The sequence below is a fragment of the Mus caroli genome, unplaced genomic scaffold (genome assembly GCF_978045245.1).
Source record: "Mus caroli unplaced genomic scaffold, Mus_caroli_1 scaffold_13, whole genome shotgun sequence".
Classification (NCBI taxonomy): Eukaryota; Metazoa; Chordata; class Mammalia; order Rodentia; family Muridae; genus Mus; species Mus caroli.
Window position 1 is genome coordinate 24,830,071 of NW_028227268.1, and position 14,299 is coordinate 24,844,369.

Genomic DNA, 14,299 nt, shown 5'->3' on the forward strand with positions numbered 1-14,299 from the left:
CCAACCCTCTGCAAACAGGTCGCGCACACACACACAAATATACATGAAACAAAAAACAGAGACAACGAGCTGAGCTGTGCTGGGCACGGGGCTCAGGGGAGCCCTTGCTTCACATGCCAACGCCCTGAGTTGGAGCTCCACCAAAGCATGAACCAAGAGGAAAGAGAATCAGAAGTTCAAGGTCATTCTGAACTTGCTTATTAGCAAGTTGAAGGCCAGTCTGCTATGTGGGAGACAAAGTCTCAAAATACAAAGATATCACAATCCGGGAAGCCTGAGAACAAGGAGCCATGCCAGTCAGTGTGTCCCAAGTGAGAGCCCCAGAAGGCAGCTGTAAGTCAGAGAGCTGGATGCTAACAGTCTGAACGTGGCCAGGTTGTAGTGGTGCACACACCCTAGATCCCAGCATTTGGGAGGCAGAGGCAGGCAGATCTTTGAGTTCCAGGCTAGCCTGGTCCACAGAGTGAATTCCAGGACAACCAGGGCTACACAGAGAAACCCTGTCTCAAAAAAACCAACAAACACTCTGAAAAGTGAAAGTGAGGTCTGCAGGAGGTTCAGCCTCTGCAAGAAGCACAGGACTCCACCCTCAGTGGCAGTGGCTGTGGCGGAAGCGGATGCCATCAGCTGAGACTGAGCTTGGAGTGCGTAGCCCTGAGCCTACAATGCGTGGGTGGGTCGATCTCTGCTGCATTCACTGCTGCAGAACCTGCAGCTCTGGACCTCCAGGGTTTAACTTCACACCCACAGCTCCATCCCTCTAGTAGGAAGAGTATCCTTAAAAGTTTCTGGACAGTCGTCCGCCTGCACAGATCTCTGTATCATGGCGACAGCTCATATTCCCAACACATTCCCCACCCTAGGGGTCTCAAAAGGGCTAGAAAAATCTGCCCATCCCGCAGGCAGCAAAGCTAAATGTGGTCATAGAGTCCCTTGGCATGGCACACACACAGAAGGGAGGCAACTACAGTAAACCAGACCAACACCAGCATAAACCTGGGGAAGGTAGTTGACCACACAGACACTGCAGAGATCCCCAGTGCAGAGAAGAGGCAAGCTCCAAGTTCTGAGGACGCAGAAAGTGCTCCAGTGACTCGCTCGGGTTTTCCTTTTACCCCCCATTGTGCCCCCAGCAGGCTCCCCATCCCCACTCTCTTCAAACAAACAAACAAACAAACAAACACAAGCAAACATTCGTGGTCTTGCTGAGTAGCCCCGGCCCTACAGAAGAGGCCGGCCTCAAGTGTGTAGTGAATCTCCTCCTGCTTTGGTCTCTCATGTGCTGATTATAGGCGAGAGCCACAACCCTCCTCTCTCCTGAGACATTTCAGGAAGATGTCTTCTTCTTACAACATGAGAACAGACCCTGACTGAGCGCACTGCCATTGCCAGGGTGCTGCCTGCCTCTGCTTTAATTCCACATGCTCTGTTGTGTGTACAAATCACGCTTTCTCTTTTATTCCTTCTCATGCAGTCTTCTAACTTGTTTGCACATTTCCATTCATTACTGAGCACTCTTTCTCCTTTCTTCTTCTTCTTTCCTTTTGTGTTTTTAATAGTGTTTTGACTTTATTTTGTGTTTCTATTTCATTGTTGGTTTTTGTCTTGTTCTAAGGTTTCTCTGTGTAGCTTTGGCTGTCCTGGACCTTGCTCTGAACATCAGGCTGGCCTTGCACTCAGAGATCTGTCTGCCTCTGTCTCCCAAGTGCTGGGCTTACAGGCATGCACCACCACCACCCTGTGTATTTCAGTTTTTTAAAGCTGTTTTTATTTTTATTACTCTTATTATATTTATATCTAATTTTTACTTTTTGTTTTGTTTTTTGTTTTTTCGAGACAGGGTTTCTCTGTATAGCCCTGGCTGTCCTGGAACTCACTCTGTAGACCAGGCTGGCCTTGAACTCAGAAATCCGTCTGCCTCTGCCTCTGGAGTGCTGGGATTAAAGGCGTGAGTCACCACGCCCAGCTAATTTTTACTTTTAAAAAGATTTTTATTTTATTTGTATGGGTGTTTGCCTGCACATATATATGTGCACCACATACATGCTACATTTATCTAATTTTTAAAAACATTATGTACTGGAGGGAGGGTATAAGGAACTTTTGGGATAACATTTGAAATGTAAATGAAGAAAATATCTAATAAAAATAGAAAAAAAAGACATTGTGCTATACACTCAAAAAAAACAAAAACCAAAAAACATTGTGTATTGTGTTTGTGTGTGGGTAAGTCAGAGGATATTTTGTGAGAATCAGTTCTCTCCTTCCAAAGGATGCCAGGGATTGAACTCAGGTCCCCAGGCTTGGCAGCATGCATTTTCCCTACTGAGCCAGTTTACTGGCCCTGAATTTGTGTTTGAATTTTCTCAAAATGGAGAAATCTTTTTTCTTTTCTGTTTTCACTTTTTCTAATCTTTTCTTTTCTAATGCGTTTTCTCTATTCCATTTCTTCTTTTCCTCTCATTTATTTAACCTTGCTTACTCTCTATTTCTCCCCTTCCCTGCCTCCTTCTTTATCTCTTCCTATTCCTACAGCTGCCTGGGATACTTTTTAACTTCCTAACACCTTTTGCATGACTTTAGTCTCTTTCCATTAACAAACACCTGAGCTTGTCAGTTGTAAGTGTTTCTGTCTCAATGGTTTCACTGTTGTGAATGTGGCTGTTACAGTAGTTTTGTTTTCTCCTCTCTGAGTGGTGCTACAGATGGAGCCCTCCAGAGAAGGCTGGCTGCTCAGTTAGCAGATCTCCTAATAACCCAGCAAGTGGGGTCCAAAGTACAGCACAGGGAGAAACCAAGAAATGTGAAGACGCTGTCAACAGGACTCCTCCAAAATTGGAGATGTTTTAAAAGAAGTGGGAGGATGCCTCAGTGGTTGAGGGCACTTGCTGCTCTTGCAGAGGACCTGGTTCAATTCCCAGCACCCACATGGCTCACACCCCTGTAATTCTAGCTCCAGAAGATCCCATACCCTCTGAAAGTCTGTGTATGCAGGCAAAACATACACGTTCTATCGTTCTATCTATCTATCTATCTATCTATCTATCTATCTATCTATCTATCTATCTATCTAGCTAGCTAGCTAGCACCAACAGGCAGATAAGTTCAAGTTAGGATCTGGGGAGGGAAGCCAGCAGAGCAGAGGAAAAGGTCAGCAAAGAGACAGATGTGGGGGAAAAACAGAAATGTTGAAAATGAAAAACTCAATGAATCCAATTAAAAACCAGAGCAGAAAGTGCTGCCAGTGGGTGGACTGGATGGAGCAGAGAAGACATCAGGGATGGAGGGTGAGCCAACAGACACAAACCAGAGGGATTCTCCACTGAGAAAAACCGGCTACAGAAGACTGGCCTGTAGGCATTTTCTTGGTTAATGATGGATGTGGGAAGGCCGGGCTCACTGTGGGTGTCGTGGCTCCTGGTTGTACAGGGAAGCGAACCACAAGGAGCAGGTCCGGGAGCGGCACTCCTCCATGGCCGCTGCCTCAGCTCCAGACTCAGGGTCTTGCCCTGACTTCTTTTGATAACCACTGTGGTATGGAAATGTCAACAAAACAACCCCCACCCCAGTTGGTCAAGGTGTTTCACCACAGCTGGCCTCAGAGGACAGGCGGTAAAATACAACAGGGTAACAACACAGGGGGGAAAGTGAGCATGGCCAAAATGGCCAGGACTCTGACGCAGGATCAAGAGACCACACCTGAACCTCACAGGATAGAAGGAGCCGAGACTAGAACTAAAGACATACAGACTGTCAGAATACAGCAGAAAAAGGCCAAAGCTAGAACAAACGGACACCCAAAGAGACGCCAAAACAAATCCCAAGAAGCTCATCAAGACGGATTACAGGCAAGGTGTAAAAATAAAAAGAAGCACATTTACAAAGGCAGACCCCTCAGAAAAACACCAACTCTCTCAGCAGCTGGCCAGAGGCAGCCAGGCATGCCTCTCAAGCCGAGGAGTATGTAAATAACCCTAACCTGGGCCCAGCAGAGCTACGGCTTGAAACTGACAGAAAACTAAGCCCATTTCAAGATGAGCACAAACTACAGCAGTTCTTGAAGCCAGCACTGCAGAAGAGGCTTGCAGGAGTAAGTCTCAAGCAGGAGAACGAACGAAAGACGACATCTCATGAGGAAGAGCTAGGCAGAGGTCCAGAATAATAAAAAGCCCTTGATGCTAACAGGGGAGAGAGGAAAGGACAAGCAATAATCCGAGCAACTAAATTACAGCAATTAAGAACTATCACTCAGTTATAACCTTTCATGTAATTACCTCAACCCATCAGTAAAGAGACACATCTCCAGCAAAGGTCACCACAGACTGAGAGTCAAAGGATACAAGTCAGCAAGGCAAGCAAATAGAAGCTGAAAAAACTAGTGTGGCAATTCTAGTACGTAATCGGTAAACTTCAAAACAAAATTAGAGGAAATAAAGATGTTTCATGTAGTTAAGGGAACAGGATGGGTACATGGCTCGGTCGGCAGAGTGCGTATCCAGCATGCAGCAGTCTCTGAATTCATTGTTCAGGATGAGGGGAAAAATCACCACCATTGGACCAGAAAAATCAATAATAAAAATCATTTGAGCTGAGGACGTAGCTCAGTTGGTAGGGCGCTTGCTTGCCAGTGTCCATGGGGCTCTGGGTTGATCTCGAGCACCACAGAAACCAGACATTTAGCACACATGTATGTTCAGTGTCGTCCTGGCTACACAGTGAGTTGAAGGGCATCCTGGGCTACAATTTAGAGGGATTCAACACTCTCTTCTGATCTCTGTGAACACCAGGACACAGATGTGTATGCAGGCATAACCCCCACCCTCAGACAAAATTAATTTAAAAAATGATTGTAGAGAGAATCTCGTGTGTACTGTGTGGAAGCATCACCTGTCAATAAAAATGAATGGCCTATTAGCAAAAGGCAGGAAATAGGAGGCGGGGCAGCCAGGGGCGGGGGGTGGGGGTGGGGGGAGAGAGAGGAACTTTGGGAGTTAGTCAGGTGAGAGAAGATTTGTCACTCAGACCTATGAAACCACGAGAGGTAAGTAACCAGCTATGGGGCAGAAACAGAACAGAACAAATGGGTTATACAAGTTATGAGCTAGTCAGAGAACAAGCCCAAAAAACTGATGGCCTCTGGTAATTTTTCAGGAATTGGGGGGCAAGTGGAAAAGCCCCAGGTTACAGATGGTCTACACTGGGAGTCCCAGACGAGCCCTGTCTAAGATGGATGTGACACGTGTGTGTGCGTGTGAACCTCTGCTTCCACTCCTACAAGAGACACTCAGGTGATAATAAACACAGTAGGTGGCCCCAGTGCAGCAGTACTTAAATGTCCTGCTCAAATCTACATAGTGCATCCAAAATAAAATAAAAAACAACAGAGAGGGGCTGGAGACATAGCTTGGCACTTAAGGCACTTGCTGCTCTCCAGAAGACTTGGGTTTGTCACCTGGGACCCATGTTGGGCAGGTCACAACCACATAAAAGCCGTTCTGGCCTTCATGGGTGCTGCATGCACATACATACATAGACACACACGCACACACACACACACACACACACACACACGCACCCATTACTTAACCCTGTCTCGAACACCCCCACACACACTCAAAAAAGAAAAACCCTGTCTCAAAAACCAAAACCAGCTGGGCGTGGTGGCACACACCTTTAATCCCAGCACTCAGAGGCAGGTGGATTTCTGAGTTCGAGACCAGCCTGGTCTACAAAGTGAGTTCCAGGACAGCTAGGACTATACAGTGAAACCCTATCTCGAAAAAACAAAAAACAAACAAACAAACAAACCCCAAACCAAAACCAATCAGACTGAAGCAGTAATGACCTGCCTAGCACAACTCTGCAAATTCTACCGAACTTTTCCAGAAGAGCGCCCAGCACCCCTGAAGCAGTTCCCCTATCAGAGAGAAGCTCACTCCTGAGGTCACTCTACAACGTCAGATCTAGCCTGATGCCATATAGGCAAGCGTCCAACAGAGAACAAAACTGCAGACCAATCTCCCTGACTACCAGGGCCACAAAAATTATCTACAAATACTTGCAGGCCAAACTCAAGAATACATTACAGTTACCACACACCATGACCAAGGCATTTTCATCGGGGTGTGCAAGGTTGAATGTGTGCCAATCAATAAATGTAAAGCAGCGTGTAAATATATATCAAGGACAGTGATGTGATCATCTCAACAGATACAGAGAAAGCTCAAGGTCCTTCATGACCACACTAGGAATAGAAGGCGCATACATCAACATAGTAAGCCTGTATTAAGCTAAATGAGGAAAACTGAAGGGGCGTCACAATGCCTGACCTTAAACTATACTACATCCTAGGACAAAACAGTAAACTAGTGGAACAGGATAGCTACACACCTATAATCCCAGCACTCAGGAAGTAGAGGCCAGAGGATCAGGAGTTCAAGGCCAGTCTCAGGTGGGGTGGAGTTGGGGGGAAGGGAATGGGAGAGTGGGAGAGACAGAGAAAATGAAGAGTAACAAGGGCTTGCGAGGATGTGGGGGAGAGTCACGCTTACTCGCTTACTCGGTGCTGGCGGGGATATAAACCTGGTGCAGCCATTACAGAAGTCAGTGTAGAGATTCCTCAAAAGCTAAAAACAAAACTACATGCCTGGCCATGTTTACAGCTGAATCAAAATCATGACATCTGCCCGAAAAGGGCAGAACTGTACATCTTTACGTGAAGCCAGATTCAGAAAGACAAATACTTCCTGTTTTCTCATAGCCATGAAGATGGAAGGGGCCAAGTTCAGGGAGGGAGAGACAGTAATGGACAGGGAGCTTAGAAGGGAGAGGGTAACGGAGCGTGACACAGAGGAAAAGGGGTGCTCACGGAGGAGGGACAGGACACCAGCACGGGCGTGGGCACCGTCGCCATGGCCCAGTGGTAAAGGCACTTACTGTGCAAGCCAGGCAGTGTGAGTTCAACCCCCAGGACCCACAGTAAGAGGAGGAGAACCAACTCCTGAGCTGTCCTCTGATCTCCAGCACCCCCAAAATGTGTACCCCCAGACTATGCACATACACACTACTGCTAATAAATAAAAGGGGGTGCAAAGGGGACAGAGGGGACAGTGGGGAAGCTGGCGAAACAGTGACACTATGAAAACGCCATAATGAAACCCATTATTTTGTTTATTAGCTCAAAAAACTTAAAAGACAGATAGAAGGAACGTGGGAAATAACTATACATATAAAATATAGATACCAGCCAGGCACGGCAGCACATGCCTTAACTCAGAACTTCAGAGGGAGAGGGAGGAAGGCCTCTATGAGTTTGGGTCAGCTTGGTCTACACAGAAAATTGTAGGCTAGGGTTTAATAGTGGGACCCTCAAAATAAATAATAAACATACTATATATATAAAGGAGAATAAAAAACCCGACTAATCCCAGCACTCGGGAGGCAGAGGCAGGCGGATTTCTGAGTTCGAGGCCAGCCTGGTCTACAAAGTGAGTTCCAGGACAGCCAGGGCTATACAGAGAAACCCTGTCTCAAAAAACCAAAAAAAAAAAAAAAAAAAAAAAAACCCCGACTAAAGACAACTAAATTTGCTGAAGCAAGTGCTCATGCTCCGCCCACAATGCGGCCAGGCCTGGGCGTGGTCCTTCCTTACATCAAACATCCTCTCACAGTCTGAGGAACATATAACATACAACGTGTCCCTACAAAGGTCCAAAAAATGTGGAGAAAGGGGAGAAAACGGCCATGGGTCTCAGTCTACCGCTGGGGCTCTCCTCAAACTCAGTGACGTCTGGCTGGCCTTGAACTCGCTCTCCCTGCCTGGCACAGACCTATTTCCTAATGTCACAGTTGAGGAGACAGTCTGGTATCAAGGGCCAGAGGACAGCAACGGTGTCAAGTACCCTCCAACACACCGAAGAGCACTGTCAGCACTGTGTCTCGGTGCAAGAACACTGGGATAGCACACCCAATGCCCTGGGCACCGTCCCTAACATGGGAAAGAAAAAGTGCCAAGGCTGAGGAGTATCAGGGCCCCACATGCACCGAATAAATGACTAAATCCTCCACTCTGGGCTCTGGGTGCCAGCTGACCTGGGGAAGCACAGCAAGGCTGCGGGGTGACTTCCACTAAGCACCAGGGTCTCCTCCTCTTTCCTCTGAAGCAGCCCCGTTCACACTGCCCACCCTCTACCTCATGAAGTCTGGCCTGGAAGCCTGGGGACAGCACGCTTCCTTTTGTAACAGGATCTACTGTAGGAAGCTATTGGGGCCGAAATCCCAGGAGTTAATGCTATCTGCTAATTCCAATGGTCACTGTCTGGCCAGGACTGACTTCAGTCTATACAAGCCACCTCTGCCGGCCTCTGCTGCTCCTGTAGAGATCTCCAGACTCTTAGGTGGTCTGGCCCAAGGAGCCTGCTCAAAGTTAAAGTTATCCCCAGGCCTGGAAGGCTGAGAATGGAAATTCCCCAGCTCAGCTGTTTGTCAGAAATGAATCCCTGCAGGAAGGCCTAGTCTGCCTAGCCTCAGCAGGTCACTCATTCGCTGACTCAGTCGCTTAGTAAACACCTTGTTCACCACCCACGCGCTAGGCTATGTATGCATCTATACGGACGGACGTGCCCCCTGCCCTACTGAGTGGCAGACACTGCCTCCAGGAAAGCCCACTTGCTACTGGCCTGCTTTCTTCTCAAAGGCTGCTCTTCCAGAAACTCCTGTGTTGACCACAGGCCTTAGGCTTCCAGCAACTTCTCCAAAAACCATACAGCCAGACGCCCTCCCTCCCTCCCTCTCAACCACGGCTCCCCTCATGGGCACCTCTGGGGATCCTGGTGCTTGAGACCAAACCCCTCCCAGGTCACACAGGGATGCCTGTGTGGCCAGCGGGCTTAGCATCCAGGTGGCCCGCCCAATGCTGGTAGAGAGCAGGCCGTGATGCAGCCAGATCCCGGACATGGGGTGAAAGAACGGATGATCAGGCCACAGAGTCAGCATGACCCAAGCCCACTGCAGCCTCCATCCCCTGGCCTGGCAGCTGCCCGCTGGGAAGTCGGCCCTGAGTATACAGACCTGGTTAAACTCCTGCAGATGCCATTTCTTGGTGTGTGGCCTTGCACAGGTGATCCCCTCCCTCAGCACTGTTTTCCCTTCTCTGTAAGTGGTGACAAGACTCAGCTTTTCTTCCCTGTGGTGTCTGAGAAGAGGAGGGCCACAGCTCCCTTCCTGTGACCAAAGCCTGACCTTATTTCCTCTGCAGGAGGGCACTGCAGGAGGGTCCACGATGTGTGGCTGTCACAGAGGTAAGTGGGATTCACAAAACCCACCCTTGAGCCTCTAAGCCAGAGGTCCTGAAGCTTCACAGGGCTGTGACCGTTAATACAGTCCCTCACGTTGAGGTGACCCCCAACCATAACAGTTTGTTCTACTTCATAACTGTAATTTCCTTATTGCTGTGAGCTGTCACATAAATGACTTCTGATGATTTTAGGCAATCCCTGTGAATGGCGACCTACGAGTTGAGAAACAGTGCCCAAGAAGAAGCCTTTTGAGTGGGCTTCAGAAGATAGAGGCCTCTATCGCCCTCTACTGGTCACTATGGTTTCTTCATCCTTCCTAGACAAAAGCAAGAATCTTGCAGGAGGCAGGGCTCACTAGGAGTCAGAAGGGAGGTGAGCAGTGGCTGGCACCAGAGCATCATGGAGGGTGTGGCCTTGTCCTTGCTCCCTGTCCTGTACCTCCTGTGCTCCCTGACCTGGCCTGGGGCTGTTGGGGAACAGACCTCTGACACCCAAATCACACTGTGCCCAGTTCTGCAGGCCACGTCCCCTACAACAGCCTAGTGAGGAGCCTGTGCATCAGTCTTCAGCCCCATGGTCCTATCCCTGCATCTCCTCCCTGACTCTTCTTCCAATCTTGTTCCTCTTGTTGGTGTTGATGGCAGCCTGTCACTGCTGTGAGCCAGGCAGCCCCCTAGCAGTGCCCTCTTTGGCAGCGGGTGCTTCTGCAAGCATCCCGGGGCACACAGGCTGGCAGGAGCACAGTCTGGTCCTGGGCATCTGGTATAAAAATATGCAATGGGCACTTACATGCTGGATCAGCGTCTCCACGATCTTGTAGCGGTCCGGCATGTGGGTCACCATGTCTGTCATGTTGTCTTCAGATGTCCTTACCAGCGTTGGCCCGAAGACCAGAGCCAGGTTCCGGGGTTCCATCTGGGTTGGGGGAGGGGAAAATCCCAGGATCATTGCTTTGAACATGACCTCTCTGGGTCACTGAGGCCACCATCCCCAACTCTGACATGTCCTTAGAGTGGGGGGACAGACATCTCACATGGGCAAAGAGGTTTGCTGAACAGAATTTAAGCTGGATGTTCAAAGTCTCTCATGTCCAGGCCTGACAGCCTTGATCATGCCCACCTCACAGACCCATCGAGGGGGGCCCGAGGTTAGTAATAGCTGTGGGGATTCTAGCATAGGAGACATGTTGGAGATTCTAGGGTATTTTAGAACAAGTAGAAACCCTATAATTTACTTCTTTTTCTCCACTGTAGAACCAAAAGACAAAGACATGGACTAGGAAGATGCAGGGTGCAGGGACTGGAACTGGCTCAGAGGACAAATGCCACCCTGCATGGAGGACTGAGCTCTTGGCCTCCCCATGTCCCTCAGGACACCGGAGCTTGCTCTACGAGGGAACAGCGCTGGCTAGCTGCTGGCGGCTGTACTGGCTAGGGTTGCCAGAAAGGGAACCTTTAGGAAGAGGGAGGCTCACAGGGCCTCGATCCTGTGGCCCGGGCTCCCAGACTCCACAGGGAGCAGCACACACCTTGTTCTTCTCTGAGTGGTCAGCAATGGTCTTGAGATGGCCCACAAGGAACTTAAGTGTTTCATAGTAGTGTCCTGGGAGATCCCGGATCTAGGGGACAGGAGGAAGGAAACAGGATCAGGTTGTGACAATCTCTCCAATCCTGGCTCCACATACCCTAAAGGGACTCCCATCATCCAACTGTATGGAGCTAAAATCCACCTTGCAATGCCCTTCCTTGGTACAGGTGGGGAAACTGAGGCTTTTGGTGAAAAAAGACCTTTGAAGCCTCTGTGAGAAAGCTACCCAGCTGCCCCTCCCGCCTGCCGGTGCCTCCTTTCCTCACCAGCTTCCGCAGTGTCTTCATCCTTTCCCTGGAATCTTCTATCCGATTGGCCTCGATGAAGTCATTGTATTTGTCTAGAACACAGGAAAGAGCCTCAGTGGTGGGAGGCAGCCCCTCTCCCCCTTCCCCCTGCTTCCCCACTCTTGGGAGCTGAGAATCCCATTCAGGAGGGGAAGACATTGACGCAGCCTGGGGTGTTCATCTGGGATGAAGACCAGAGCTTTTAGCTGATCCCTGAAAAGGGTCCCCAGCTCCCCTCCCTTTGTCTCAAGACTAAGGATCCCAAGACTCAGTAGGTCAGAAAAAAAGAGGAGGATGCTTCAGACTCCTCACCTGCCCCACCAGTCCCAAGGTTCCTAAAGATGTCCCCAGGGAACCTCAATACTGAGGGTAGTAAGCCCTTTTCCCTACTCTCCTTGGGCCTGCAGCCTCCATCAGGTTAGCCGGGGCAACCTCAGCAAACAGGAGCTTACCATGGCCAGGTCGTCGGTACCACCCCCAGCACCCCAAGATATAAAACCAAGTTCATCCAGATTATGGCTTAGGGCTGGGGAGATGGCTCAGTGGGTGAACTGCTTGCCCTGCCAGCCCGAGGACCTGAATCTGGAGCCACAGCTTCACATAAAAAGCTTTGCTGTGGCAGCACGCCCTGTCACCCAAGTACGGGAACCCCTGGAGCTCACTGGCTATTTACTCTAGCTAACTGGCATGACCTGGGGACTCAGTGAGAGATCCTGACTCATAAAATGAAGGGTAATATTTGAAGACACGGGATGTCAGCCAATGGCTTCTGAGGATGTACACATAGGGCAGTGGGAAGGCCTGAGAGTCATACAGGGCAAAGGCCGTGGTGATGGGTGAGGGGTTTCCTGGGGCCAGTGAGAGAGCAGCCATTTCTACCTCATGCAACACAAGTTAGTTTACCTGTATGAAAGAGTCTAATATAGAGATGGAAATATCAAAGGTGAGTGCCTGTGAGCTGGCTCTGTGTCTAAAGGGGCTTGCTGCCAAGTATGATGCCCTGAGTTCAACCCCAGGGTTCCACAGAGCAGAAGAAGAAAACTGAATCATGAGAGCTGTCCTTTGACCTCGACATGAACAACATGGCATGTTTGTGCACTGCCCCCAAACTAACTAACTAACTAACTAACCAACTATAACAGTTTTTAAAGGATCAAAAGCAAGCCTGGCACGATGGCTCACGCCTATGATCTCAGCACTTAGGGGGCTAAGGCAGGAGGATTTCTCTAAGTCTGAGGCCAGCCTAAGCTGGAGTAAGAACTTGTCTCAAAAGAAAAAAAAATCACAGGGAGAAATATTTTTATAAGCACAGGGTCTAAATATGAAATACTCAATCCATTAAAGAAAGGGTAATTGTTTGGGCCTTTAAAAAGTCCTCAGCCAGGCAGTGGTGGCGCATGCCTTTAATCCCAGCACTTGGGAAGCAGAGGCAGGTGGATCTCTGAGAGTTCAAAGCCAGCCTGGTCTACAGAGTGAGTTCCAGGTCAGCCAAGGATACAAAGAGAAACCCTGTCTTGAAAAACCAACCAACCAACCAAACAACCAAACAAACAAATGTTTTCAGGGTTCATGAGGTGGCTCAGTGGGTAAATGAACTCACTGCCAAACCTGACGACCTGAATTCAATCCCCAGTCCCACCTGGTGGGAGGGGAATTGACTCTAGGAGGTTGACCTCTGACCTCCACATGAATGCTATGGTTCCTGCCTTCCATACTCAATAAATAAATAAATAAATAAATAAATAAATAAATAAATAAAATTCTGTAAATATAATTTTAAATGCTGCTTTCAGTTTCCAGACTGAAAAGTCCAAAGGGAAATGCCAGCTGCCTGTGATGGTATACACCTGTAACCCCAACATCCAGAAGGCTGAGACAGGAGGATTGTTTCAAGTATGAGGTTAGCCTGGGCAGTATAACAAGACCTTGTCTAAGAGAAAAATAAAAAGTCAGGGGTGGGGCTATAGAAATAACTGCAAAGACCAGCAAAGCTCAATGTATATCATATACAAAAAATTGTTCCCACAAATCAAGAGCACACAGATGACCCAATAAAAATATAGGTGCATAGTATGAATGACAGAGGAAATGGGCAGAGCTGTAGAGAGAATTCTTGCGTAGTGTATGGATGCATCACCTGTCAATTAACCTATGTCCTATAGGAAATGGTAGAGTAGAAGGTGGGACATCCAGGAGGCAGAAAGAATTCTGGGATAGAGCGAGGCTTGGGAGATTTGCCCATGGTACCTAAGCACAGGTAACCAGCCACGTGGCAGAATGTAGATTAGAATAACTGGCCTATGCTAAGTTATGATCCAGTCAGAGAAGGGCTGAGCTATATGGCTAGAGTCTTTTGTAAAGATATTTTGAGTCTGAGTCTTATTTCTGGGAGCATGGGGCTGGGAGGGAGAACCCCGGCCTGACTTCTACATAGAGCCAGAAAACTAACAAAAAGAGCCTCACCTTCCCTTGAAAGGAGGCAAGGCACTGAAACAACCACAAGACCATCCCCCTCCTGATGATCAAGGCTCCAAGCCCTAATAACTAAGCCAGGGATGCCGTCCAGTGGCAGTGTGCATATCCAGAATGCGCAAGGCCCTCTACTTGATGCCCAGACTGCAGAAAAGAAGAAAATTACAAACAAGGTGTGGCGATGCCTGCCTGGAATTCCAGATACTCAGGGACAGAGAGGAGACCGTCAGACGTTCAAAGCCAGCCTGAGTAACTTAGTGTCTCAAATGAAGCAATAGGGGGCTGGCTCAGTGGTTAACAGCACTTCTTGCCCTTACAGAGGACCCAGGTTCAATTCCCATGGCTCACAACCATCTGTAACTCCAGTTCCAGGGGATCCAATACCCTATTCTAACCTCCTTAGGCACCAAGCATAGACATACATGCCTGGAGAACAGCTCCACAAGCAAAATGAAATAAGTAAACAAAAAGAAAAAAGTAAAGCAAAATAAGGCAGCTGATGAGCTGGCTTGGCAGATAGAGTATCCACTACCAAGTCTGAGGACCAGAGTTCAATCCCCGAGACCAACAGGTTGGAAGACAAGAACCTCCACAAATAGCACATGCACCCCTGCCCCACCCCCACCCCCACCAGATAAATAAAATAAGCCAGGCCAC

The 14,299-nt window shown here is 48.6% G+C and overlaps 1 protein-coding gene across 7 annotated transcripts in view; it reads right to left on the reverse strand.

Moving 5' to 3' along the window:
• The window catches only part of Arhgap23 (Rho GTPase activating protein 23), a 99,274-nt gene that overhangs the window by 17,153 nt on the left and 67,822 nt on the right, over positions 1–14,299 (reverse strand). For all 7 annotated transcript variants that reach the window (XM_085829599.1, XM_021177408.2, XM_029483623.1 and 4 more), the window contains 3 exons: positions 11,150–11,223; positions 10,825–10,914; positions 10,086–10,211 (listed from right to left, as the gene is read on the reverse strand). In XM_085829599.1, coding sequence (XP_085685725.1) covers positions 10,086–10,211; positions 10,825–10,914; positions 11,150–11,223 — 290 coding nt within the window. The remainder of the gene's footprint in view (positions 1–10,085; positions 10,212–10,824; positions 10,915–11,149; positions 11,224–14,299) is intronic.